Source organism: Nyctibius grandis, chromosome 5 (genome assembly GCF_013368605.1).
Source record: "Nyctibius grandis isolate bNycGra1 chromosome 5, bNycGra1.pri, whole genome shotgun sequence".
NCBI lineage: Eukaryota > Metazoa > Chordata > Aves > Nyctibiiformes > Nyctibiidae > Nyctibius > Nyctibius grandis.
Window position 1 is genome coordinate 17,165,485 of NC_090662.1, and position 27,072 is coordinate 17,192,556.

The 27,072-nt window shown below is 40.5% G+C and overlaps 1 protein-coding gene across 3 annotated transcripts; it reads left to right on the forward strand.

Annotated features, from left to right (window-relative positions):
- Nucleotides 1–424: 424 nt before the first annotated feature.
- Nucleotides 425–27,072, forward strand: ERGIC2 (ERGIC and golgi 2). 3 transcript variants are annotated; one of them, XR_011048259.1, is made up of 15 exons: nucleotides 425–610; nucleotides 3,021–3,166; nucleotides 7,794–7,902; nucleotides 9,904–9,950; nucleotides 11,096–11,187; nucleotides 12,757–12,797; nucleotides 13,526–13,627; nucleotides 15,107–15,202; nucleotides 16,967–17,022; nucleotides 17,862–17,960; nucleotides 19,096–19,193; nucleotides 22,852–23,014; nucleotides 24,241–24,320; nucleotides 24,996–25,961; nucleotides 26,548–27,072. XR_011048259.1 is itself a non-coding variant. In XM_068401967.1 (14 exons), exons 2-14 carry the CDS (start codon nucleotides 3,061–3,063, stop codon nucleotides 25,059–25,061), a joined length of 1,155 nt encoding a protein of 384 aa, XP_068258068.1. In that variant the 5' UTR covers nucleotides 425–610; nucleotides 3,021–3,060; the 3' UTR covers nucleotides 25,062–27,072. The 3 variants fall into 3 exon arrangements, 2 of the variants coding, with proteins under 2 accessions (XP_068258068.1, XP_068258069.1); XM_068401967.1 differs by having other exon boundaries at nucleotides 24,996–27,072; XM_068401968.1 differs by having other exon boundaries at nucleotides 11,117–11,187; nucleotides 24,996–27,072.

The window sequence follows — 27,072 nt, forward strand, 5'->3', positions numbered from 1 at the left end:
TTTTCCCCTCTTCGGAGCAGTTATGTCCCTTCTGTCTGAGCATTCCTGCGGGGGTGGCGTTGGGCCCCAGCGCTGCAGGACGCTGCAGTTCCCGGGAGCCCAACACAGCTGAAGCTCTGCTGCGGGTCTGTGCGCGAAGCCCCCGGGCTGTTCCCGGCTCTGCTCTCCAGCCGGGGCTGGCAGCGACCGGCCCCAGCGCGCCGCGCTCGCGTTACGGCAGCCGCCGCTCCCTCCGAGCCGTACGGGCAGGGAACAACGCCCGTCGTTGCGTATATACGTGTTTGTTCTTAGTCCCTCCCGCTCGCCAGGTCGCGGACCCGACCCTCCCTGAGGCGGCGGCCGCCCTCCGCCGCTGTCCCAGGCCCGCCGGGCGGCGCATGCCCGTGGGGCGCCGAGCATGCGCGCAGGCGGGGCGGGCGGGGCGCTGGCGCCGCCGCTGCTCCCGTCGGCCTGTGCCTCCCGCCGCCGCCGGGCGTCGGTGGCGGAGCCAGCCCGCCCCGGGCCACAGCGCTGCCATGGTCAGCGAGGCGGGCGCCGAGCAGGGCGTTGCGGTTCCCTTCCCCTCTCCGGCCTCGCCCGCAGCGCTGGGTAACGGCGAGAGAAGCAAGAGGTAGGGGAGGGCGAGGGTGAGGCGGCCGGTGCGGCCTGTTCCGTCCCGTCCCGTCCCGCGGCTGCCCGGTGCCGGGCTGCGGGCCTGCGCCCGCCTCAGTGCGGTAGTCGGCAGCGCCCGCGACCCGCACAGGCGTGTGGGCTCGGAGCTGACGGCCGCCTTCCGGGGCCTCCCTCGGCGTGGGCAGCCGGGCGGGGGTCGGCCGGCCGGCGCTGGGTGCGAGGGCCCCGGGAATCAGGCGGGGCTTCGCTCCGCGGGTGTGGGAGTGGGTGTGCGTGTTCAGACGCGCACCGGCACGGATAACGGCTTCGCTTCCAAATTGTCCGAGTAAGAGAAAACTGCCCGAGCCCCTCAGGTGGGTCAGGGTGCGTCTCAAGTGGCATTGGCGCTATGCTTTTTCCTTCTTTTAGCTTGTAATTTATTTTTTTTTTTTAACGCAGTTGGCTCTTGGAGTCATAATATGTTACTTTTGTAGCAGTGGTTTCCAAATTTTATACTTTGTGTTTCTGAGGTACGGGTGTTGAGATGGGCAGCAGGGAAGGTATGAGATGTCTGTCTCTGTTACAGAAAGTGAGTTTCTGTATGTGGGATAAAAGAAACAAATGAATAAGTTGGATAACTGTAGCTAGATTACAAAAATCTGCATACTCACTGATGCAGGATGGTTTAGAAAGTTTCTTACTAAAGTACTCTTAAATTCTCCAGGTTTTCTTGTACCGCTTTATGGTGTGCTCCTACACATGTGATAGCAGAGGAGACATGGGGAAAATGCAATGGTGCTGAGTTGACTTCAGTGCTGCCCGTGTAGGACAGCAGGCAACCCTGTCCAGTGTTTCCGCAGTGCTTACAAATGGTGTGGCTCCAGTCATTGTGCCCAAGCAGCTGCTTTGCCATCTATCTGTGTTCCTGAGTTTTCCAACTTTTCCTTAAGCTACTCTGAGTGGAGTTTAGGTAATTCTTTAAAACACAATTATGTAGTGTAGTGAGGACAGGACCTTGCTTCGCTGGTTTTTTTTTTTTTTTTGGTTGTTGTTGTTGTTGTTTTTTTGGTTGTTTTTTTTTTTTTTCTGATGCTTTAAAACTGAAATTCTGTTCCAGCACCCATCTTCTCTGCCCACTTTAACTGTGGTTTCTTTGAATCCTTTGCAACACACATAGTATCATTTTGTTGGTCTCTGCAGGCTGACTTGACTGATGCTCCCGCCAAGTGCAGAGTCTGTATCTTCTCAGTGAGGTCTGAAGTGAGTTTGTCTAGTGAGGAAATTGCAGGCATAGATCGTGATTCTCCATGTGTGGACTTCCAGTAGAGCCTATTTCTCTGTTATTGCACAGTACGAAGCCTGCTCAGCACCAGGGCGGGGCAGGGCAGGGAACAGCTCTTGAGTAATTTCACTAGGACACACTGGAGGCTGGATGTGCTCTTGAAACAGGGGACATGAGTTAACAGATTTTTCTACAAGACAATGATGAGGACTGTCTCACATGTTGGCAGTGTAGGTTAGCTTGCCTGCTTTGCTGTCTTTAAATAGGGGATGATAATATGATATATTCTCAGAATACAGTAAATGCATGATGGTTTTCGTAGCTTCAGAAATTCTGGGCAAAGTGCAGCATTTCCTCAGAAGGAAAAAAGCAGTGTCAACTTGTTAAAACATGCAGTGTATTGGCAGGACTGGGTTGTGAGCATATTTGCATGACTGGGAAACAGTTTAACACAGTATTTCCTGGGCAGGCTGCTTCTCTCAGCATCCTGCTGCTTAACGTATCAACGCCTCCAAGCGGAGCAGAGATTATGTTACGGACAAAAAGGATTCTGAAGGATGGAGCTAGGATTTGATACTCCATTTGCTTTGGGCAGCATTTTTATACAGGAAAAAAATGCTAATTTTATTATGACCATAAAATTCTACAGCTGTAAAAATGTGAAATGCACTTTTTTCCCCCCCTTTAGCATATAGTATGTGCCCACATTGGCTGAATATAGGAGCACAGAGTGGTTTGACATCCTGCTGAGTTTATGCAGCCTATTAGATATTCCCTGCTAAGTCAGTGACTTTCATGCATTGTCAGGTCTGTTTAGCAAGCTTACTTCAGGACTGAGTTTGTTTTTTTTTTTTTTAATTTAAAGTTCAGTATATCCAATACAAATAAGAATTTAATTGAGAAGGAAATTAGTCATAGTGATTAAATGGTGAATGTGCTGGATGTGTCTGGAACGTAAGCAGCAGTTTCCATGCCAATTTTAACAGTTTTCTTGAAGCAAGAGAGACCATCCAGTTGTCGAGCATGTGTTTCTTGGAAACATATTTCTCAGATTTTAATTGCCTTATTATTGCTTTATAATTATAGCCAGTTGGTTTGAGCAATATTGCTTGTGTCTTTTAATCACAATAATTTATCCTCAAATCAGAGGGAATATATGAAGGAGAAAGTGGAGGAGCGTGCTGAAGATGAGGCGACTGAATCGGAAGAAGACCTTGAATTTGATGAAAGAGTTGGATGCCTTTCCAAAGGTTCCTGAAAGCTATGTGGAGACTTCAGCGAGTGGAGGCACAGGTGGGCTTTATTGAGATGCTGACATGATTCATGTTGACTGTTAGCTCAGTCTAGCATGCTCTGGGAATAGAAACTTCAACAGGAGGAAGACAGGCATCTGTGCTCATTTGAAACTAGCCAAAATTGGTTTCTTGATTTCTTTTGTGGAGTGACAGAGCTCATCTCCTTCAAGTAAAGACATAGTATCTTATCCAAATAGATGCATTCATCACTCATCTCAAGGGAGATTTTTGTGTAAAATAGTGAGACTCAAAACAATGTAAAGGTTCACTGTAGAAACTTCTAACCGGTTACAACTGGAAGTGCACTGTACCAAGGCCGTAATAAAACTTTCTCATTTTTTGTCTCGCTAAGCCCTTTTCTCTGTCAGGTTTCTGGGTGAGACTGTGTCAGCATGAGCTGAAACACAGGTTGGATTCAGCTCTGTGCTTTCATAAAAGAGGAAAAATGTTTTCCAGAGGTGTCTAAGAGCTGGCTAAGTTAAGCATCAGGATGAAGAGCAGCTTTCTAAAGCTTTTTGTCTTGAAGATGTAGTTGATTTTAAGAGTAAGGAGAGCCCTTTGAAGAACTAAGCACTTTACTCCAGGGCATGTGCTTGTACTGTCCTTAGCAGTCGCTTGAGCTTCTCTCAAAAAGCTGTAGCTGTAAGAAGTACCTTTTCTATATATATCTGAATAGAAAATTGTGCCTGTAAGTTGGGTTAAGAGGTAGCCTGATCTGGAAACTGAACTTCTGGAAGTGACTTCATCTATCAGACTATTGGAATTGTTTGCAGTTAGATAGGAAACTGCTAGCAGTTAGTTTGAAATGGAGGACAAAACTCTTTCTCATGCGACTATGTCTGAAACTTGGTTGGATAAAAAGTACATGAAGCAATTGCAATCTACAGATAAGCCTTCAAAATCATTACTCCACTTGTGTAGAAGTAAATATCACAAGGATCTTTATTACTTTGCTGTTTCCTGAATTGCAATGTTAATAATTAAAGGATTATTGTATATAAAACAATCTCTAAGAGCTGACTGAAGAACTCTTTGTTAATATTATTCCCAATTCCTGAGAAAGCAAGTGAGTTGTTTTTATATTGTAATTCTTAGAAAAACAATAAATGCGTAAAAATTCCTTTTTTATAGCATAGCACCATCCTTCATGAGAACTTCACTTTGGTGAAGGGTGCCTTCAGGATTTCTCAACACCAGAAGTTACTTTAGCATTCCTTAGTTTATCCCAGTAACCTTATAAAGGAGTGTCTTATTCTATGCCATTATAAAATGTTAATATAATATTCCCATTTCATTCAGGATTAAAGTGCCAGGCTTACTTTCTGATGTGACAGGGATGCAAAACATACCAAGGCTCTACTCTCAGACTTCCAGTACTTTAAAACCAATTGCAAAAGGAGTACCGGTCTATCATATGGGCTCTGGGGCTAGGAGAACCTTCAGAAAAGAGGATCTGTCTTTGGACATTCTACAAGACTTTATTTTCCTGTTCAGATCCACAAATACCTTTGCTCAGAATTACCCAGAAAGCAGCTACAGCTCTAATAGTTCCCTCGTGTTTGAATAGACAGTATGGCTCCAGCTTTCCTGTTGCAAAGCTAGGGTGAGTCTGGCCTACTGGGCTCCAAAAGGAAATGGATAGCCAGAATAATTAACTGGTTAGTGCATCTGCTTTCACAGTATGCATTGACATGAAGGTTTTCATATATCACAGAATCACAGAATGTTAGGGACCTTGAAAGATCATCTATGTGATCGTTACATAGCTTCAGCTGAAAGCTAGAACTTGAAATCACAGAATCACAGAATGTTGGGGATTGGAAAGGACCTGAAAAGATCATCTAGTCCAATCCCCCTGCCGGGGCAGGATTACCTGGATCATATCACACAGGAATGCGTCCAGGTGGGTTTTGAATGTCTCCAGAGAAGGAGACTCCACAGCCTTTCCAGTGGCAGCCTGTTCCAGTGTTCGGTCACCCTCACCGTAAAGAAGTTTTTCCTCATATTTATGTGGAACCTCCTGTGTTCCAGCTTGCACCCATTGCCCCTTGTCCTGTCAAGGGATGTCACTGAGAAGAGCCTGGCTCCATCCTCATGACACTTGCCCTTTACATATTTATAAACATTAATGAGGTCACCCCTCAGTCTCCTCTTCTCTAAGCTAAAGAGACCCAGCTCCCTCAGCCTCTCCTCATAAGGGAGATGTTCCACTCCCTTAATCATCTTTGTGGCTCTGCGCTGGACTCTCTCTAGCAGTTCCCTGTCCTTCTTGAACTGAGGGGCCCAGAACTGGACACAATATTCCAGATGCGGCCTCACCAGGGCAGAGTAGAGGGGGAGGAGAACCTCTCTTGACCTGCTAACCACCCCCCTTCTAATACACCCCAGGATGCCATTGGCGTTCTTGGCCACAAGGGCACACTGCTGGCTCATGGTCATCCTGCTGTCCACTAGGACACCCAGGTCCCTTTCCCCTACGCTGCTCTCCAACAGGTCTGTCCCCAACTTGTACTGGTACATGGGGTTGTTCTTGCCCAGATGCAGGACTCTACGCTTGCCCTTGTTATATTTCATTAAGTTTCTCCCCGCCCAGCTCTCCAGCCTGTCCAGGTCTCTCTGAATGGCTGCGCAGCCTTCCGGTGCGTCAGCCACTCCTCCCAGTTTTGTGTCGTCAGCAAACTTGCTGACAGTGCACTCTATTCCCTCATCCAAGTCATTAAGGAATATATTGAATAGAACTGGTCCCAGTACTGACCCTTGAGGGACTCCGCTAGACACAGGCCTCCAGCTGGACTCTGTCCCATTGACCACCACTCTCTGGCTTCTTTCCTTCAGCCAGTTCACAATCCACCTCACTACCCGATCATCCAGACCACACTTCCTCAGTTTAGCTGCGAGGATGCTGTGGGAGACCGTGTCAAACGCTTTACTGAAATCAAGATAGACCACATCCACAGCTTTACCATCATCTATCCACCGGGTTACGTCCTCATAAAAGGCTATCAGGTTGGTTAAGCATGACTTCCCCTTGGTGAAGCCATGTTGAGTGCCCCTAATGATCCCCCTATCCTTGATGTGCCTAGAGACAGTACCAAGGACAAGTTGTTCCATCACCTTTCCGGGGATGGAGGTGAGGCTGACCGGTCTATAGTTACCCGGGTCCTCCTTCTTGCCCTTTTTGAAGACTGGAGTGACATTCGCTTTCCTCCAGTCCTCAGGCACTCCTCCAGTCCTCTCCTGTTCCCCATGACTTATCAAAGATGATGGAGAGTGGCCTAGCAATGACCTCCACCAGCTCCCTCAGCACCCGCGGGTGCATCCCATCAGGGCCCATGGATTTATGGACGTCCAGATTGCTTAATTGGTCCCTGACCCAGCCCTCATCAACCAAGACAGATTCCTCCTCTATCCTGACTTCTTCTGGGGCCGCAGGGGTCCGGGGCTCCTCAGGACAGCCTCCAGCAGTATAGACAGAGGCAAAGAAGGCAAAGAAATGTTGCAGATCAATGCAACAGTCAGTGCTGCAGCCAGTGGTTTATTTTCTGATCCTGTAGGACAGTGCCTTTATGTCCCTGCGGCCACCTCTGGGCTGTAGACCACTGTGTAGTGAATTGAGGCCTATCAATAACAGGCTTGTTTTTTCTCAAGTTGCCCTTCACAGACTCCATAGAAATAGTCCACAGAATGCAGATGGAAAACATATACTGTCAATAAGCTGTACAAATCACTACTGTGCTCCATAACTGAACTTTTTTCCAACTTAACAAAAGCCATGATTTAATAAAAGGGGCGTAGCAGGTGCTTCTGTGCATCTGTTGCTATGTTTCTGACTATGTGCAGCAGGATGATCTTCCTTTTGCATTGTACAACTTTGCAAGTGTGATGAATAGTCTGCTTTGGAGATAACTGAGGCACATATGCAATTAAAATATACCAATTAGTTTTCTTCCTAAAAATAATTTCAGATCAGTTCTTCACTTATTCAGCTGTTGGTAGAGTGGATAGCTACGTGTTGCTTATTGCCAGAGGGAGAATTGTTTGAAATATTGGGGTAGGCGTCCTGACTGTGCAGCTATACACAAGTAATACAATCAGGGTGCCTTTTTCTAACTGGACAGTGTATATAATGCAAATTATTTCTCTTGTCTGCTAGCTTCTTGGCTCTAAAACTAGATATAAAAAAAATTGTTATAAAAACTCACGTTGTAGACAAGTGGTGGCTTGAAGGGACTTCAAGGTGCACCTTCTCCCTCTTTCATGCTTGAATTTAGGATTGAGTTTGCCCAGACCATCCCTGACAGTGATTTGTGGGCATTTTGTTTTATATGCAGAAGAGAATCTAGCCTGTTCTTAAATCTTCCATACAGGGATTTCACAACCTTCCCATCATTCTAGTATTTGACTGTACTTAATGTGAGAAGTTCTTTCTTGATGCAAAGGTAGGTCTTGTTCGTTTCCCCTCTTATGTAAAGGCGAATACTGTAGCTATGAAAATATTCTTCTAAGAGCAGCTTCCAGATTTATAAATCAAAGATACCAGTATTGTACTGGTAATGCTCAGATTCTGGAATAGTATTTCTGAATACTATTTCTCACAATCTAAACTTTTTCTTTTGACCCCTCAGTTTCTCTGATAGCATTTACAACAATAGCTATCCTGACTATAATGGAGTTCACAGTGTATCGGGACACGTGGATGAAATACGAATATGAAGTAGACAAGGATTTTACTAGGTAATTTTTATTCATTATAATTTCTTTTAAAATTTAAGTTGTCTGCATTTCAGGACAGAATAGATTTAAAAAGTTTGTGTGACTTGTAAGTAAATTATGATTAAAATGAAAAATGAAGTACTAAAGGGACTTGATTTTTCTTCTGTTGATTGATTTGGGGTTTTTCTTTTCTGGAATGTATGAAGAAAAGAGATTGAGATTTCTGCAATGAAGAAGTCAAAATAATGTAGGTTTGTTGGTGGACTCCCCTGAGGAATTATTTGCTAACAATTCAGAGGACATTGTAATATGTCGCTCCGCATCAGCTATGTAAACCCACCAGATTCGCATGACTCTTATTCAAGTTTATACAGTTAGTACATTGCCATTATACCTTGTGCTGCTGGAGGTGAACCTTAAGCACTCACAACTTTGACTACGTTACCTAGAGATTGCTACTGATCTTGTCTCCAGTTACAGCCTCTAAGAACAGCTGAAGATTTGCTGTTGGTTTCATGTGCTTGTCTGGAGTGCGTTCGCCTTTCTTCCCCTGAGGTGGTCAGGCACCCATGAGTCCATGTAAAGTTAATGGAGATTTTGTGTACTGAACACCTTTCAATGTTTGCGTCTGGAACTGAAATAACTTTAAAAGCTGTTAGACTAGTTGCTGGGGTAACAAGCTAAAGTCACGTATGTTAGCTGGATGTCTTGTACGTCAGAAATACCAAAGGCGTCTGTGATGAAAAAACAAATAATATGAGAAATTTAAGGGAGGTGGATCAAAAACTCAAGTTAGAGTAAATCCATTCAGACAGATGGGAATTTCACATTTAGGTCTTTGCCAAAGTAGGTTATTTCCCTAGTGAAGCTATCACACACGAAGACTAGTGGTTAAGAGACTATTACGGGACTTGGGAGACGTCCTGCTGCAGATTTTCCAGTTTGATTGTGGGCTAATCGCTGAGCCTGCGGTTCTGTGACAATTCAAACCAATGGAGTTGGTATCACTTTAACTGCTTTTCTTCTGTCTGCTGACCATGTCTGATCCCAGGTTGAGCCGACGTTGGATCTGTTGCTTACGTGGTTTGTTTGTGGTCAGCTAAGTTCTCAGAAGAAGCTCCTTGGAAGTGATAGGACCATATGACTATAGTGAGGGAGTTTATTAATTATAGTTTAAATGACTTTTGTGAAACTAACATGAAAACCAATAGGAAATGCCCAGAATATTGTGGAGTGCCACACAATCAGACTTTTGGTGTGCTGGAGTTTTTTGGGGTGTTGGTTTTGTTGTTTTTTTTTTCTTTTTCCCTGATGGGAAGAAGTATGTTTCACCTCCCCTCATTATGGAAACGTTCAGGATAAAGATCTTAACGTACAAGGCATTTTGCTATTATGATATGGGAGCATTTTTGAGAAAAGAGCTTTTTCCAGAAGCACTGCTAGCAAGACCAATGATCCTTATGACATGGCAGCATTTTCTGGGAACTGGGTTTAGCAACTTCTCAGCCTGATCCTGAGTGTCACTGTCCTGAGGAATTCTGATTAAGATTGGAAATAAAATGGCCTGACTTAAGGACAAAACAGGAGGAAGGTGCTGAAATATTTATTCAGCTTTAGATTTGTAACTTCTACATTGTCCTGATTCCCTGCATTCTGTGGAATTGATTGCACTGTTGTATTTGTGTGCAAAAAAAAATGTGTAAGATATTGAAAATTATATATTCTGACGAACTCTTGGGCCAGTAATATTTCCAAAAAATCTATTAGGAGTTTCATAGTAAAATTCAACAGGGAAATCTGATGCTTTTGTCTCTTAAGTTATGAGTGGTCATCAGTGCTTTAATAATTAAAAGTCCATCTTGGTTCACCCAAATTTTAAACAGTTTAAGTTTATATTTATTGCTGTAAACTTTGTTATTTGACTGTGTTTCTGCAAGTAATCTGAGAATTTTAGTAATATGTCTCTTGATACTTGTACTCAATGTTACTCATTAGCTTTTTGCCTTTTTTTTTTCTTTCCAGTAAGTTAAGAATCAATATTGATATTACAGTTGCCATGAGGTGTCAATGTAAGTATTCCTTCAGTGAAAGTTTTGAAACACTTTAAAGGCTCTTCAGAGTATGTATTTGCTTGCAATATAGTTTGGTATTGTTCAAAATATTCTAACAGTGAGATTTCTTCTGATCTTGGTGGTATGTAGTGATCTTGATAGCATATGAGTCACTGAAAGAATTGGTAGGAGATGTGCAGAAAAGTATTTATGCCATCTCATTCGCATCTCGCAGAACTTTGCTTTGTCTGTCAGCAAAAAAAGGATCTGTCATTCCAGTTTCTCTCTAGCTGGAATATTCTAAAAGTTCATTGTGAGACACAACTCAGCAGCAGGAATTTATCACAACTTTTATTTATTTATGAACTTGGCAAATACTAACTTGGTCTATTGTTTCACAATACTGGAACCATCAGGTAATTTCATCCTCCTGATGAATGTATGGATGCCTTCCCATTTAAAGGCAATGCTTACTATTCTTTTGACGTCATTTAGGTAATTATTGTTTGGACTGGTTTTGGTTGTCCTAGACTGAGAAAGAGAGAGAATACTACTTCTACCAGGAATGCAAGCAAATCACGACTCGCTTTTTTGGCTAGCTTAAACCTTGCATTAGTTGTATTTGTATTTGTCTCACAAGTATTAATTCACAAGTCATCCCTTCTTACTCTTAAAATTTATTTTTATATTTTTCAATTATTTGCCAGTTAGCATAAAAAATTTTGAAAATTCAGATTTGTTTTTTATTTGAGAAATAAACGAAACTTTATCCTCTGTTTTGACTAATCTTGGTTTGGTTTCAGTGCTTGTGAAACGGGAAAAAATATGTAGGTGTAGCAGATTCTAGAAAGCTTGTGTATGTAGTTCATACAACATCTCTGAAGGTGTTACATCAGTAAGAAAATATTGCTAATCTGAAAAATTTGTTTCTGGTCACTGTGCATCAGTTGATGATACTCTGATACAATAGGTTGAAAAGTAGGATTCTGAGTTTTCCCCCTACCTCCCAGTAATCTGCTCCTTGCCAGATATTTTTTTCTTTTGGTTTGGACTTTGTTAATAAGGAACAGTAACTTATACTGAAAGTTTGCCGCTGTACTGTGAAACTTCATTTCAACTTGAACTTCTTGTTTGTTTATGATCATATGTATGACTCTTAGTAGTTTTCTTTGTGTTTAAAATAGATGTGGGGGCTGATGTTCTGGATTTAGCAGAAACAATGGTCGCCTCTGCAGATGGGCTAACCTATGAACCAGTAAGTTGATTTTTACCTTTTATTTAAGTAGGAAATTGCTCTTTACTTGATGCGGAGCGCTGCTGGGCTGGCTTGCTTTCTTGTATTTTTTTTCTCCACAAATGAGCTGCACAAATCTTCCCCCAGTATTGTCTGAATCAAGGATGGATGCAGTGAGGTCTGCAGTGCTTACCCCAGGAATCTGCTAGGGAAAAAGGCTAGCATTGGGATTTCTGCGTGTTCACACTCTGCAAATACAGGAGATTTGAATACAGCAGACTCCCAGATCAGTGCTTCTTAACAAGCTAGAGATTTCTACAGCTAGTTATTTTCACATGTGCAAATTCTAGGGGTAAATGCTAATAGTATTTGATATGGAAGGAAGACTATCAGAGCTCTCATAAAAAGATAATTGATGTAACTGCTTTTTAACTAGAAGAATACTATGATTCTAAAAAGGGGTAGAAAGTCACCATGATATCCTTATGATATGGGATGGTGTTAAAGATTGTACATTAGGTTAGTACCCTTTTAATTTCTGTATTGTGAACTGAAGGCTCTTGAACTGTGTAAGCCTGTGCTCTTAAAGTTGTTTTGCTTGCATAATACAATAAGCTTTGATATAATTATGCTGTGTGAAAGTAATTTATCATTTACAGAAAACCTATTAGAGAATGTAACTTCTTGCTGTAATTATTACATTCTCTAATAACTGAACCGTATTCCAAACTATAACAGTTTTGTCCAAATTCCTGCTTGTGTGTGTGCAGGCAGAGATGGCCGAATGGAAGGATGCACTTGGGAAGGGGAAGGAGCTTGGTTTTGTTTGTTTGTTCTCCTTGGAATGTTTCCTCTTTTTGTCTGGACAGTCATCTCTGCGCTGCTGTAGCTGCTGCATGCTAGCACTTGCCCCAATTATTATAATCTTAGAAAGAGGAAACTCCCTGTATTTGATCTCTTTTGGCCATAGCTCTGGGTAGGTTTGAGCATTAATTACAATTAAATTTACTCTCTGGAGTACATCAGTGTTAACAATACATGAATATGAATTCAGTGCACAGATGTTATTGACGGTATTCTTGTGCTGATTGAAGTATAGCAGGTCTGGTAGCTTGTCTTAAAGAAGTACTCAATGCAGGATGACCCTAGAAGTAAACAATCTGCACCTGGACACTTGTCTTTCAAAGATTGCTCCTCTGCTTGTTTCATTGCTGTTTGCATCAAAACCATGCATGTCAGTGATATCACTTAGAATTAAATTGCCACTCACTGCTTCTTCTAGACCATGTCGGTCAAAGACTAGAAGGGTAGAGACTGCTGACTCAAGTTACAAGAGCTTTAGGAAAAGATGCTGAAGTTATAAGTGCAAACAGGTGAATAATTCTGGGAGGGAAGGGACAGAAATTTTCATACTTGAACACTGAAAGTGTTATTTAAAGTGCAAAGTCCTTTCATAAACTCCAGCATGTGGTACCAAGTGTGAAGTTAATTATAACTCCCCACCTCTTCCCACGCCCCAATTCTCTTCTGGGTTTTGTGGGACTTCAATGCTTCCTGTATGTTTTATTAGATGTGTTATTTTTGTTTCAGGTAGTATTTGATCTCAGCCCACAACAAAAAGAATGGCAAAGGTAAAGCACTGAGATGCGTGCCTGTGGTTTGTATTATTTGTACTGGAGGTGACTTTGAGGTACACCAGAGTCACATGACAGACCTATGTCTTGGGTCTAACAGCTCCTGCTTTTAACTTAAGAGTGCAAACCTGTGAAAAGATATTAATTTACTTTACTTTTCTCATGATTTGAGATCTCTGTTATGGAAAAAATTGGCTTTGGACTTACTTGTGGAATTGGGTCATGCAGTTGCAAGCTGAGATGTATGGACCCACTCAAATATGTTTCCAAACGAATGCTTGGTAGCACAAGTTTTAATTATGGGTTCAGATGCATAACACAGCTTGCCATGTAAATGTCAAAGCTGAACCATAGTAACAAATTGGCATGTTCTTGTGAAAGCAAATGAGTTTGAGTCCTTCCTATAACTGAATTGATATACTGTTTATCATTTAAACTGACATAGCTTGGTTATGTATGTGATTGCTATACTGATAGTCTTGTAATAGAACCTGAAGCTTATTTGGGAGTCTGGCTATTTTTGGTATTTTGGTAACACACTGCTGTGAACACCAGAGGTTTAAGCTCTGTATAAAATACCATTCTCAAATTTTAATATAACACTTTAATACTGACATGAACCTTGCTAACTTCTCAATTTATAATCTGCAACTGAAACTGATAATTGTGAAGTTAATTTGTGTTTTACTGTTGCATGCTTTCACACTTGTCTGTGTAATCTTTAGGATGCTGCAGCTAATTCAGAGTAGGCTGCAGGAAGAACACTCTCTTCAAGATGTGATATTCAAAAGTGCTTTTAAAAGTGCTTCTACAGCACTGCCACCACGGTAAGAAAAATTGGGATGTTGTGTCGTCATTCCCCTCTGCCCTGTTTAATTAGACTTCATGTTTTATTGCGGTTATGATTTTTTTTCCCCAGGAGATAAGGTTGTAAGAAAAGAAGACCTTACTGCTTTTTATTGCATTTTAAAGCATTATACTTGATACTTGGTTTGGAGAGCTGTTGTTTTATGAAAACCTCTGGGGTTTCCAGCCTGGAGAAGGTTTCCAGGTTTTATGTGTGTATTTATACATATATATGTATGCATAATAAAGACACACACCTTTTTAGTCCATTTTATCTGATCCTTCCTTCTTAATGTGAATTAGTAATGCCAAAGCAATACTAAACAAGAGTCTTTTTTTTTAAATGAAATAATACCTTTCTGTCCAGCAACTTTTAAACAAAGTCCTGCTATTAGCTGTGACTTAATACTTTATGGTTTTAAAAGAATCAACCTTTGAATAAAAATGTATTTTGTTAGTAAATGCCCTGGTCAAAGATAGCACTGTTAAAGCTGTGTGGAGAAACCTTGCTGTTTACACTTTATTCCCGCTACCCACAAAATGCTGAGAGACTAATGCATAGAAAGCTTGGTCTGCCTAAATCTAGATGCTATGTGATTCCTAGCACCCCCTGGGAAAACACTTTCTACATGAAAGCTGAAATTTGTTTCCCCTTCAAAACAAACAAAAATACCCCACACAAGCAAGCCATAAATAAAACAAACTCCTAAAATGCTGTATGCACTTTCCGTGTTGTAATCTCCCTGTTTGATGACTAAGTACATCCTTTCTTCCTAAGGCAAGGCTGAAGAGGGCTCAAAAAAAAAATCTTTTTTCTCATTTAGTTGGTGTCTTCAGATTAATTAAGTCCATCTGTGCCTCTATGATACTTGTTAGTGCAGTATGTGAGCTGGTATTTATGTTTGAGATGTGTTTAAAAAATTGTGTTTTTTTTTTTTTCTTTTTACCTCCCTTTAAGGAGCAGATTTGGAAATATGTTCTGAGTTGTGGACATCCCAACAAGCATGGGAAGAGGAAGGTTTCATAAAAAATAAATGTTGAAAGCTGTTCTTGCTACATTGTCGTTAACGTGACTAATATATTTTGTTCCGTTCATTGAAGCATTAAAAATTTTCCAACAAACCATTTTTGGTAGAAGTAATTGAAAAAAAATCCTCAGGACAGCAAGATACACTTACGGTCTTAGGTTTTCTGTTCACACATTCAGGTATCATAAGTTAGCTTTGCAGGCCCGATCTCTGAACACAAGTATGAGTGAAAGCCTACTGGTTTCATCAGACTGACCTTTATTAGTTTCCCTCCCTTCCACCATTGCTGCTATAATTCCACAAGAATACGATAAGGAGAGGTAGATGATAACGCTATATCTTTATGCTAGGAAAAAGAAATCTAACTGTATTGCTGTTATTTCTGTTAGTGAATATTCTCAAGTACTCTTTATGTTGTTTTTGTCTGAACAGGGAAGATAATTCATTACAGTCTCCAGATGCATGCAGAATTCATGGTCATCTCTATGTCAATAAAGTGGCAGGGAACTTTCATATAACTGTGGGCAAGTATGTTCTGTTCACTTCCTGAAAATAAAAAAAAGACTTGACTTTTACATTTTGTATATAGTGCATGCGTGTATACGTGTGCATATGCTTTTACACTTCCGAGTTAATGACTGTTTTTTATTAACCTTCCTGTACACGTGCTTTGTTTTATTTTCCATGTGGTATCTTTTCTTGCACAGTTAAAAACTAATTTCTTCTAAGTTAGTAAAACAATGCAGTGCAGTGTATTGTTGCACGCAACATAGTGATTAGGTATTCCAGTGTCTTACAGGATGAAAGCTCAGTAAGTGTGTGACGTGGAGTGGACTGCTTGTACTTGCCTTCATTCTTCGAGCCTGTCCAAACTTCTCCTTTCTGTTAGTACACAGTTCACTAACATGGATCAAGTGCAGATATGTGCCATTTCAGTGCTGAGATAACAGTTATAGAACCATAGTTAGGGAGCTAAATGCCAGTTCATCTTGATTTGAGGAGAGACTTTCTGATACGCTTCGGCAGTGGTGTTAGCTTATATACACTGCATACAAACTTGTGTTCACTTTTCTCTGTGCTCTCCAGCTCTGCTGTCCTCACTTGTCTTCCTGCCACCTCTGTCACCAGAGATCTTAGCACGCAATCTCAACTCTCTAATTTATCCGCATGTAATTCCAGCTGTTGTCTTTGTGTGGGTATTTCTCCAAATGTCACTTCTGTCTGGTCTTGTACCACCTCTCTGATTTGCCCCTAGATGTCCACTTTCTTAAATGCTGTTCAGAGCTGATCGTTTCAGCCTTCATTCTGTACTGCCATCACTTCTCTCTTCCTGTCTCTAGTTCTGCAACCCTGAATAATCTTCTGCTTTCCTTTGCTTCCTTTTGCTCATAATTACATTTGTATTTCTGTTAAGTTGCTCTTTCTCTTGTAGTTTTTTTTTTTAAATAGCTTTTCTCACTGACTGCCTTTGTCCCTTATTGCCTGGTTATTTATTGTAGTCCTATCTTGACTGATCTCATTGTCTTTCTTCACCTTCTGTTTGTCCAAAACTTACATGCATTTGGTAATGATTTAACTTAAGCTAAGTAGGGAAAGATTCCTGCATTATTGGCTGGACTGATAGGGATGAAATGTGGCTGAGAGACTTTTTTTACTTGCCAGACAGAGTTGCACTTTCCCCCCGCTGCTCCGTTCACACTGTTACCAGCCTCTGCATTGTACTTTCTTTGCAGGTCTATGAACAAGTGTCCAGACCTGAAGTTAACCTGCTTAGTCAGGGAGCAAATACAGAGCGTAGTTAACTTGCTTAGTCATAGAACAAGTATGGTCAAGTTTTCATTAGTCACTTGAGCAGTTCTGCAGCTTTTCACATGGTAGGCCCTGGTGGCTCTTCTAGTAGCCTGGTGACTTGATGTGTTTGACATTTCTAAAAATGCAAGACACTAATTTTGTGTAAGAGGGTTTTCATGAGTCTAGTGTTTCTGTACCTTGTCATTCAGGCTGTCTGTACTCGGCAGTAATAAAAAATGTCTTTTTTTTTTTTTGTTAATATAGATACAAACAATTTTTATAGATCTATAAGTTTGTAAAGCATATATATAATATTTATATATATATTTAAACATACATATGTTATATATATGCACATTTTTATATATATATATATAAAAAGTATTTATTGAAGTAGAGGGGGAGAGGTAATTTTTCTACATAGTCCTTTTTAGGAAAACTATGTCTTTTGTGTGGATCCGTTAAACAAATTTTTCATAAAACATATCGTGCTTTCTTTAGGGCAATACCACACCCTCGAGGCCATGCACATTTGGCAGCCCTTGTAAGCCACGAGTGTAAGTTCTTTCTATTATCTCCATATGAACGAGTATCGTTTTGTTCAGACTGCTGTCTCCTAATTCATATGTCAATATAGGTTGCTGTTGTAAAGATGTTCTAGCCGAGCAATTGCAGTGTAGAAAAAAGTGAAGAATGTTCTTTGCAATGTTATGACTCAGTAGCGACTTACTTTCATATGTTTAACACTAATAGTGTTATCTTCAGGTTGTTTCTACAGTAATGATAACACAGGAATCTCAGATGTACTTTTGTTTTAACACAGATACCACATGGAATTCCCATATTTCAGTCCAAACTACCTATTTCCTGCGAAGTCTGGTTTTTATAAGGTTAAAAATTTCTGACCTTTGTCTTTAGAAACTTCATTATGAGTCTAGATACTAAGTGTGTGTTGCTGCTGTACTTAATGTGAGACAAGGGTGACTTACTGTGAAAAATGAACTTGGTGTTGGTTAAACCTCCAAATGTCTGCCCATGAATTTATTTCAACACAAGGGTATTATATTACAGAGCTTAAATATCTTTGCAACATCAGGCAATGTAGTACCTTGGTAGTTGCCTTATGCTTCCTCTGTACATCTCATTTATGGAATTTTAGTCTTTTAAATACCATTACATACAAGAACCTGAACTGTGGAATAACTTCAGTATTTGGCCAACTAGAAATTTCCTGTAATGAAATTTTAACTCTCTTCAGCCTCAGGACTGATTCAGATAAAGTTATAATTTGTTTTAGAAGTTCTTTTCTAGAGAAACAGGCACATCTTTTTCTTTGAGAAGAGTACAGAATCTCATAGTTAAAAATGTTGTTTCATTCCTCTGTATTGTCTTTCAGCCTATAACTTCTCTCATAGAATAGATCATTTGTCATTTGGAGAGCTTATTCCAGGAATTATTAATCCTTTGGATGGAACAGAAAAAATAGCATCAGATCGTAAGTGTTATGTGTTTAAAAAAGCTTCTTGTTGTCTATATTTTTCCAATAATTACATTTAAAATACTATCACGTTTCATGCATGTTGTGATTTACTAATAGCATGTCCTGCTGAATTTGGTAGTGAGCAATGCACTGTTCAGTTATCTACATGGCATCTTAAATAGACAATTTAATATCAGTATCACTGTACTTTGCTGTTTCGCTGAAGTTGATTTGCAGTTTCTTCCAGATTTGTGTTGTGTTGAAGTTACAGTATGTCTCAACAAATGGCAAAGAATTCTGCAGCAGTATGCTGTGGTAGAGATTCATAGATCTGATTGTTGTCGTAATGGGGAAAAATAAGTCTGACTTGGTTTAAAAAAAATAGCATCAGGAGTCTTGGATTCTGTTCCTGTACTTGCTTTGTCACTTCCAGGGTGTATTTTGTGAGGCTACTACAGGAAGGGTTTGTGTATCACTTTGTTTCCTCATCTATAAATAAAGGAGTATAGTGACCTACTTTGCAAAGCTACCTACGCCTCATCTTCTGACTTGCATTCCCCATGAGACGAATACCCAGAACCTTCTAAAGCTTCTGTTGTCTCAGAGTCAGTCAGTCCGTGGGCTGTTCCAGCCAGAATGGTTTAGGGTAGTTGAAACATGCTGATTGCTTTAGAGGAATTCTCTAGAAGTCTGTCTAATCAAGAGAAAAACTGTAACCAGTTTAGAAGGACTTCCAGCATTGTATAGACAATTCAATGGCTAAAATCTATTTAAACCACTGTCAAGATGTATGTATCATGCAAAATACGACTGTGTGAAACTTGTGCAGTTCTAGTGCCCTGGAAAACACTATCTGTGCGTTTCGTTTGAAGCTTTGAGCGGCCTGACCTTAATGAATCTGTTCATTACGTGTGTAAAATGTAAACTTCTGAGTACAAATGTGACATAGGCCTTGCCCATGGAAACTAACTTTGTTCATGCAGATGTTGCTGAAGTAGTCTTGGCAGTGCTGGGACTCCTTGAAGAATGTCCCTAGTGTAAATGCTTAGCTGATTAACCACTTTAAATATTATTTGTTTGATTTATTTGTGGATGTCTCAGATGGTTTTACTCTGTACTTAATTCAACAGTGAGATTTGTTTTCTTCTAGACAACCAGATGTTCCAATATTTTATCACAGTTGTGCCAACCAAACTCCATACGTACAAAATTTCAGCAGAAACTCATCAATTTTCAGTGACAGAAAGGGTAAGTAAAAGTAATAAAAAACCATGCAGAGAGAAATCTAACAGTGATTATTCTTAACAAAAACTCAAATGTGAAACCAGAGACTTCATTGTACCATGGTTTTGAAAAGTCCTTTAGCATGAAGAGAGTCTTTGTAGAATGTTCCAGTGCACTAGATTTATCTGTAAATAATTTAATACTGATGGTAAAATATATATGCTTGGTGACACCTGCTAACTTCTTACATTAGTGTTTTGCATCCATAGATCTGGAGTCTGATATTAGAATTAATAATAGATATCCAGTCATTTCTACTTCACTGGATGCTAATAATGGTGGTGGTGGGGAAATCCTCTAAGTTTTAGGTCTGTAATTTTGTGTGTAGCTTTACAAATATTTAATCCACCTTTAGCTTTTTGTCCATGTGGGAAGCAAACCAAAAAATGCAGCTCTTGAATGTCATGAACTTGGTTGTGGAATCTTGGAAATGGAAACAAGGTAGTTTGTATGAAAAACTAATCACACAGAAAGCATCTGTGTCTCTCAGCTGTCTTGTTTAGCCTTTGTTGAGCCACCAGCTTTAATTATTCTCCACACCAGAGAGCTTCCACTTCTGGGCTTGGAGAGGGTTTTAATTCTGAATCCACAAAGAAAGTAGTTATTGCAACATAGTACATAGGCAAATCATAAGGTAATAATTTTAAAGACTGCTGTACATAAGAAAAAGGCCTTATGTGTACCAGTTACATGTCTCATTTCCAGACACTGAGTTCTGTTTTGATCTTTTATTCAAAAGCCAAAAAAACCCCACCATTGCAAAAAGTTTAGTTAAAAATGACAGATAAAGCGAGAGGTAAGAAGGAAGCCTTGGGCTGAAAGGAAGTTCAGACATTAGGATGGCAGTTCACTGTAATACGGTTTGTGGTGCTCTCCAAGGGAGAAATATCTTTATTTCCTCACAATTCTGTGCTGTGCTTCTGAAAAATACATAGCTAGGGGAAGTAGGATAGAGGTGATGGCTTGGTGTTCAACTTGGGACATGCAGGCTGCTGAAGGGAAAAGTTCACTCTAAAACTCATGAAAGCTGGAGTGAAGAGAGGAATGAATAGGAATTTCATAATGCAATGTAATCCCATCTCCTGCTGGTCTAGTAATCTGCTTTGTTTTCTCTGCACAATCTTTGCAACGACTAAGGCACTTCTTAAACCTCTGGACATCGGTCAGCTGCTTATCTTACTCCTTATTGCATTTTTTTCATCTTTTATTAACTGTTTCTCTCCTGCTGCTGTAAAGATGGTTCCTGTCAATTAACTGTGCAGTCTTAGTTAGGTCTTTAATTTTTTTGTGGGGATGTATTTTTTATTAAAGTTGCAATACAGTTACAGGTTGCTTAGGAGAAAAGCTTGTGGATAGTGGAGGTAAAGTGGTATTAACGTGCTTGTTCTCGCTGCCTCAGTAGTTAGCGTTGTTGCCTATAAAGATTGTTTGTGTTTATCTTTGGAAACCGAATACGCCTAGCAGATGAGCTGGGAAAGGCTATTAACAAGTTATTCACTGAACAGCTTAGTGCATTAATTTTACAAGAGTAGGCACATATGCAGGCCTGGAAAAAGGTGGTCAGCTAGCCATGGCTAAACTGGAATACAGTGAGAGAACAGACTGGGAAGCAGAGTTTGAAAGGTGTGGGCAGAGTCATCTCTGCTGTTGTTGATGTTTGAGATACTGTGTTTATCTAAGTTGAAAAGGTTTAATTCTAGCAAGGCTTCACTGATACCTGAGAGATCTGATGCAGGGCTAGTGATTTTCAGGAGGTTTTAGCAACCAACAGTTAAATCTGCAGCAGTAGAAGCTAGAAGCCGACCAAAATGGTTTGTGGAGAGAGAATTATGTATCTTTTGAGGGTGGAGTTTGGGGTGTTCTGTTTAACTTTGTATTCTTTTTTCAACATCTGACCTCAAAAGACCAATAAGGCTTAGGGAAATAATAGAGGAAAAACAAACAAATCTTTTTTTTTTTTTTTTGTCCCGTGCCAATGGCGAGGTTCTGTTTAACTACCTTCAGTCTTCCCTTCCTTCTTAGGTATGCCTGGTCATCCATCCTTTAATGCTGAATGTTACTGTGCTCTTGAAATACAGAAAGCATTCTGTACTGTTTTGGGGGATTTTTTTTATTGCTGTTTTTTTTAACTGTTGCAAAGTTTCTGTGACCTATTGTCATAACTGATGCATTGTTTTGGCATCCTTTTTACTTTGTTTGGTAGCAAAAGAAACAATATGGTTTATGTCAACATTAGCTGACTGGAGAAGTTGCCTAGTCTGTATTTTTCCAAAGGGGTATTCTCCTTTTTATTTTGTACTATGTTCTACACGGTTTTTGAGCACAGACTGTTAAATCTACAGGTGAAATGGAGCTGTGATATATTGCTTTTCTGTTCAGTCTTGCTTGTCTGTCTTTTCTACTCTTAATTAGCCAGACATGGCTGAGTTTGTCTTCAGTCAGTTGTGTTCTTTTCTGCTGCCCTTGTATATTTTCATCCAGGCTTACCTGGCAGTGCATTTATGAACACCTTTCACTAACAACAAAATGATAGCAAACTTCTGAAAGAAACTTAAGATTGTGTTGAGGTTTTTTTCTCCTGAAACCTTTTTTAAAAAAGTAGAGATTTATACCGGCCACACCCTCCTCTTTGGGGTCTTTTGGTTTAAGAATTGGGGCAAATGAGAAGAAATTGTAGAAGTTCTTGGATTAGGACTGAGGCATCTGATCTGTTCAGAGTCATCATGGCGAGTTAGTTATTATTTTTAGTGAGGTATATTTCTTGGTGTGTGATTGTTGTCTGAAATGACCTGACTGACAGAAATTTTGAGAAGAGGCTCAATAGTGGTATTCAGTTTTCGGACCCCAGAAATTTTGATCTTTTTCCTTTTTTTTTTTTTTTTTTTTTTTTAATCGAAGTAGTGGATTATGGCATATATGTAAGTATGTACTGAGTTAAAAAATATGGCATTGATCTAATTTAACTTAAGCTTCTGAATTTCTGTTATGGTATAGTCTAGTTTAGAGTCTTCCCTGATACTTTCAAGAACCAGCAATTAAATCCTCTGTGGCATGTGAATCTAGAGGTATGCTCCAAGGAAGGAGGAGGATGAAGCCTAATGAGTCTTAGATGCAGGGTGTAGATTTATATACACCCTCTGGGAAAACTGCCATTGCTGAGGCTGTTCAACAACTTAAGTGTCTTCTGAAGGTCTCATCCTGATTTAAGTGATTAATAGTAGCGCATAAAGTAGGAAGAATTGGGGCACTGCATTTTACCAGTGTACTCACTTGAGTTCACAGGCTAGACGAGGTCTGTGGCGCTTATCCTCATAGGTACCAAAAGTAACCTAGTTATATACATCCTTGTTTAAAGGACCACGTAAGCAAATCTTGAGAGGATAGTACCAGAGCATGGTAGTGAACATTGATGTGCAACACAGAAGACCAGGGACCAGGAAAATAAGTTGTCATTCAATGGTGTTTGACTTTTACAAGGTACTGGCCAAAGTTATCTAGATGTTCCTTGGTCGTCTGTTGATTGCCAGTTGATTAAGTAGCTCTTTGTCATCACATCTATTAAGATTGTTTTCCTTGTGACTAATAAGAAGTGACTAACTTTTGTTTCTCTCTCTTCTTTTAGGAAAGAGTAATTAACCATGCAGCTGGCAGCCATGGGGTGTCAGGAATATTCATGAAATATGACATCAGTTCACTTATGGTGACAGTGACAGAAGAACACATGCCTTTTTGGCAGTTCTTAGTGAGGCTCTGTGGCATTATTGGGGGAATTTTTTCGACTACAGGTAACTATCAGTGCATTTCCTCCTAAGTCCTATTAGAATTTTTTTTGGTCGTGGTGATGATGTTATGGATAAATTACAAGGGAGTCCTGCATCTCTACTAGGTTTAAGACAAAGCACTCATTTGTGCACACTGAAACGTCCAATGAAAGCGACTCATTTTTGGTGTCCCAGTATGCTGTTTCTGCTGTTCTGATGGCCTGTTGTTTCCTCTTTGGTAACTATAGCGTAGTTTATTTATTTCTGGAAAAGCAAGGAGATATATATATAGAGAGAGATACATACACACTGACTTCTAGTATTCTGTGTATGACCTATAGTTGGGATCCAGTGCAAAATCAGTGCCCAAAAGCTGAGATAAGATTTCCATCTGAAGTAGCTGGGAGGATTTTTCTTGTGTAACTTGTCAATATACTGCAGGATTTGGTCCTTCAAAGAAAACTAAGTTGAAAAGGCACGATTCACTTATTAGTCAAGACATAATAGAGTATCTTGATTACAAGTTATTTCGTTTTTTGTCTTTCACTTGAAGAGAGCATAGGGAAGAGACCTTGAAGTAAGAGCTGCCTTTCAAAGTAGATATTTGTCCCACAGAACGTACTTTCACCTATGAGAGCTGGGCAGAGAGAATTACATTTGCTTGGATAGCTTTGGTTTTGCTTTTATTAATGCATTTCAGAATGTTAGAATTCCCGCTGACCTCGATGTTTCCTTTTTATGTTAATTTCTCAGTGTTTTACATACGGGTTTACTGCACTGTATCCTGTTAAGTATCGTGTGGAGTTTTGTTGTTTAGCCTGGAGAAGAGGAGGCTCAGAGGTGACCTTATTGCAGTCTACAACTACCTGAAGGGAGGTTGTAGTGGAGTGGGAGTTGGCCTCTTCTCCCAGGCAACTAGCGATAGGACAAGAGGACACAGCCTCAAGCTTCGCCAGGGGAGGTTCAGGTTGGACATTAGGAAGCATTTCTTCTCAGAAGGGGTCATTAGACATTGGAATGGGCTGCCCAGGGAGGTGGTGGAGTCACCATCCCTGGATGTGTTTAAGAAAAGACTGGACATGGCACTTAGTGCCATGGTCTAGTTGACATGGTGGTGTCAGGGCAATGGTTGGACTCAATGATCCCAGAGGTTTCTTCCAACCTGATTGATTCAGTGATTCTGTGTAATACATCCATAAATACTACAGTTTTACTACTTGTGACAATTTAAATCTTGTTTGACATTGCAGGAATTTTACATGGCCTTGGAAGATTTGTAGCAGAAGTTATTTTTTGCCGTTTCAGACTGAGCTCTTACAGATCCACATCGGTAAGAAAAACTTTCTCTAAGTATTAAATAAGTGGTACAGCTACCTGAGGATGGATGATAAGGACAACTTTGGGACTCAGTCCCAGGAGAATTTAAGATGCTTGCAATAAACCCTCCCCTTGACATACATATGAGCAGAGATTCAACAGCTTTTAAAAATAGTTGGAAAACCTAACAGGTAAGGAAGCAAGGTGTTTTTGAAGAAGCTGAATTAATGAAACCGAGTCTCTTAGAGGTTTCTCTGCTACATTCCCTCCATTGTCCTTACTATATTCTTTTTATTTTCATATTGCTACAAAAATTACATGTTTTCCCAGGCCTTGTCAGTCTCCCTCACATATTTTTCTGCTTGGCCTGCTGACTGAAGAAGAGACACTGCCTGCTGCAGGGGTTCAGTGTTGCTACTGCCAAGCTACTGCTAAGCAGTGTGTAAGAGCTGAGCAGTCTTTACCTTTCTCTTCATTGGGCATCAGTAGGATTGCTCCTCTAGCAACTACTTGATTTTATTTTACTAATATAAAAGAAGGGAAGGCAAGCAGATTTGTATAATTTTTGAGAGACCAGGCAAAAGACATACAAGAAATGCCCAAGAATAAAGTAGTGTGTGTTTTGGGGGAGGGAGGGGAGATTCTGTTTCTGGACAGGCCGTTAATAACACTGTTTTTGTTTGACTAGGTCCCAGTTCCTGATGGCCACACAAGCAACCACTTACCTCTAATTACAGACAATAGTATGCATTAGCCTCCTGAGAAGACTTACTTTCTTCCTGCCTGATACAGAAGACATTTTTTTATAACAAAGAAAACGTTGTGCAATATGCTGAGACAGTGCTGACGGGCAGCAAAAAATGAAGCCTTTACAAAAAATAACAACACAACAATTTGTGTAATTTTTTGTCTTTCTATGTGCACATGGGGTCATAGGAGATTGTGAGACCAGTTAGGTGGACCATCTTCTGGAGATTAAAGGAGCATTGCTGCCAATACAGTATTCATGGTCGAGCTGAACGTCTTTGTGATGACTGCCATTGACCACTGAAGTGATGTTGGTTCTGAGCCTGGGAAGGCTGGCAGGCTGCACGGGGAAGAGTTGCAAGTGGGATGTGTGGAAGGGCCGGGCAGCAGGTGCAGAGGGACAGTAATAGAGCTGGGGTTTCTCTTAGGTGTACAGACTGGGGTTTGGGTTTTCTTGTTCTTTTATAATGGTGGGGCTGGGGGCTAAGATGCAATTCTTACAGGTGGGGAGCGATCCTAGAGAATCCTGTAGAAAAGGGAGACGAGAGAGAACTCAGGGAGTAAGGCAGAGCCCAAGCCATTATGTTGGTCACAGCTGCTGCCATTCTGTAGTCCCACCGTTCCTTAGTGGAAGAAATGTAATGTGAAGCAAAGGAGTTCCTCTGTGCTTTCACACAGCTGCTTCGCCACCAGTGAGAATATCACTTCTGGTGTTGATGTGGAAGTGCCCAAGGACTCTGAGAAGGGGCTCCGGTGAGCACAGTTTTTTTGACTTGGAATAAGAAGCATTTGACTGTAGTTTTGATAAAAGGCAAGACTCCCTAGCAAAACATCTGGAAATCTTTCTACACCTCTTTCTTGGTAAAGGAATTGCTTTGATGCAACTGTCGTCGTACCCCTGCAGCTGGTACGTAAGCCACGGTGTGTAAATCCTGGAGGTGGGGAGGAAAAACAGCAAGAAGGTGCCTTGCTTTGGTTCAGCTAAATACTGCAGAAATGTGGAATTCAGGGCAGTTGGGAGGTATGCTAGTGCCCAGGCAGGGAGTGGGGGAGTTGTCTCCAGGTGGTAGGTGACTTCAGGGAATCTGAATCATTTTGCTGCAGACAGATGATAAGGGGTCTGCAGAATTAATCCATATTGTTCATGAAGGTTTTTGTAAAATAAATGAAGAGAGCAATATCAGTTTTATATTGTAAATATGCTACTGAGAATGAATGTTATTAATGCAGATGGTGCTTTGAGAAACTAAACATCCTCTTACTGCTGAACTACTGGCATACACCTGTAGTTAAACAGTTACTCCCCCAGGGTAAAAATTAATAATATGATTCCTTCTCAGCAAAACTGATTTAATAATATATTAGGAGATGATGCTGACCCTGGCCTTACTCACCAGGGAATGAATATTATAGTTGAGAGGACTAACTATGGAAAAATAAAAATCTCTGTGGCGTTGTCAGATTTTGCTGACTTCTGTTAATGTGCTTTACAGGGCGCTCGGATCTTGGAGATGAGCACGGCGTAAATAATATAGCTGATTTGCTCTGCAAAGCAAAGGGCTTCCTAAACGGAGAAATGATATGAAATAGTAAATAAAATGTGGGAAATGAGGAGAGACCTTTGCTCAATTCAACTTGTTGAGAAAGACAGAATTTCAAAGAAGCCAGATCCTTGGGGCTGACAGCCAGGTTTGGGGTGTTCTCTTTTGTGTTGTTTTTTTTTTTAACACTGATTAGAACTCCAGCAACTTGAGAAACTCTTGTCCTCGGTGAGCAAGAAAATCAAAGGCTGTAAATTTTTGGTTCACATTTCTCTTTGGCATTTTCCTCTGAGGTTTCTTCTCTACTTCTGCTCAGACTGGGTCTGCTTTGTGCTTTGTCCTGACACTTGCTGCTTCTCTGCCTGGAACAGACTGTACTGGTGGGAGATACTGATCTCAGTTGACTTTCTGTACCAGAACTTAAATGTTATTTTCTATTCTCACATAAAAGAGCCAAGCGGCTTGGTGTGTCTTAAA

Coding starts and splice junctions, on each gene's coding strand:
- ERGIC2 (XM_068401967.1), top strand. CDS start 3,061: ATGAGGCGACTGAATCGGAAGAAGACCTTGAATTTGATGAAAGAGTTG. Junction 7,903..9,903: donor GTAGACAAGGATTTTACTAG/GTAATTTTTATT, acceptor TTTTCTTTCCAG/TAAGTTAAGAATCAATATTG. Junction 17,023..17,861: donor AGCCCTTGTAAGCCACGAGT/GTAAGTTCTTTC, acceptor ATTGTCTTTCAG/CCTATAACTTCTCTCATAGA.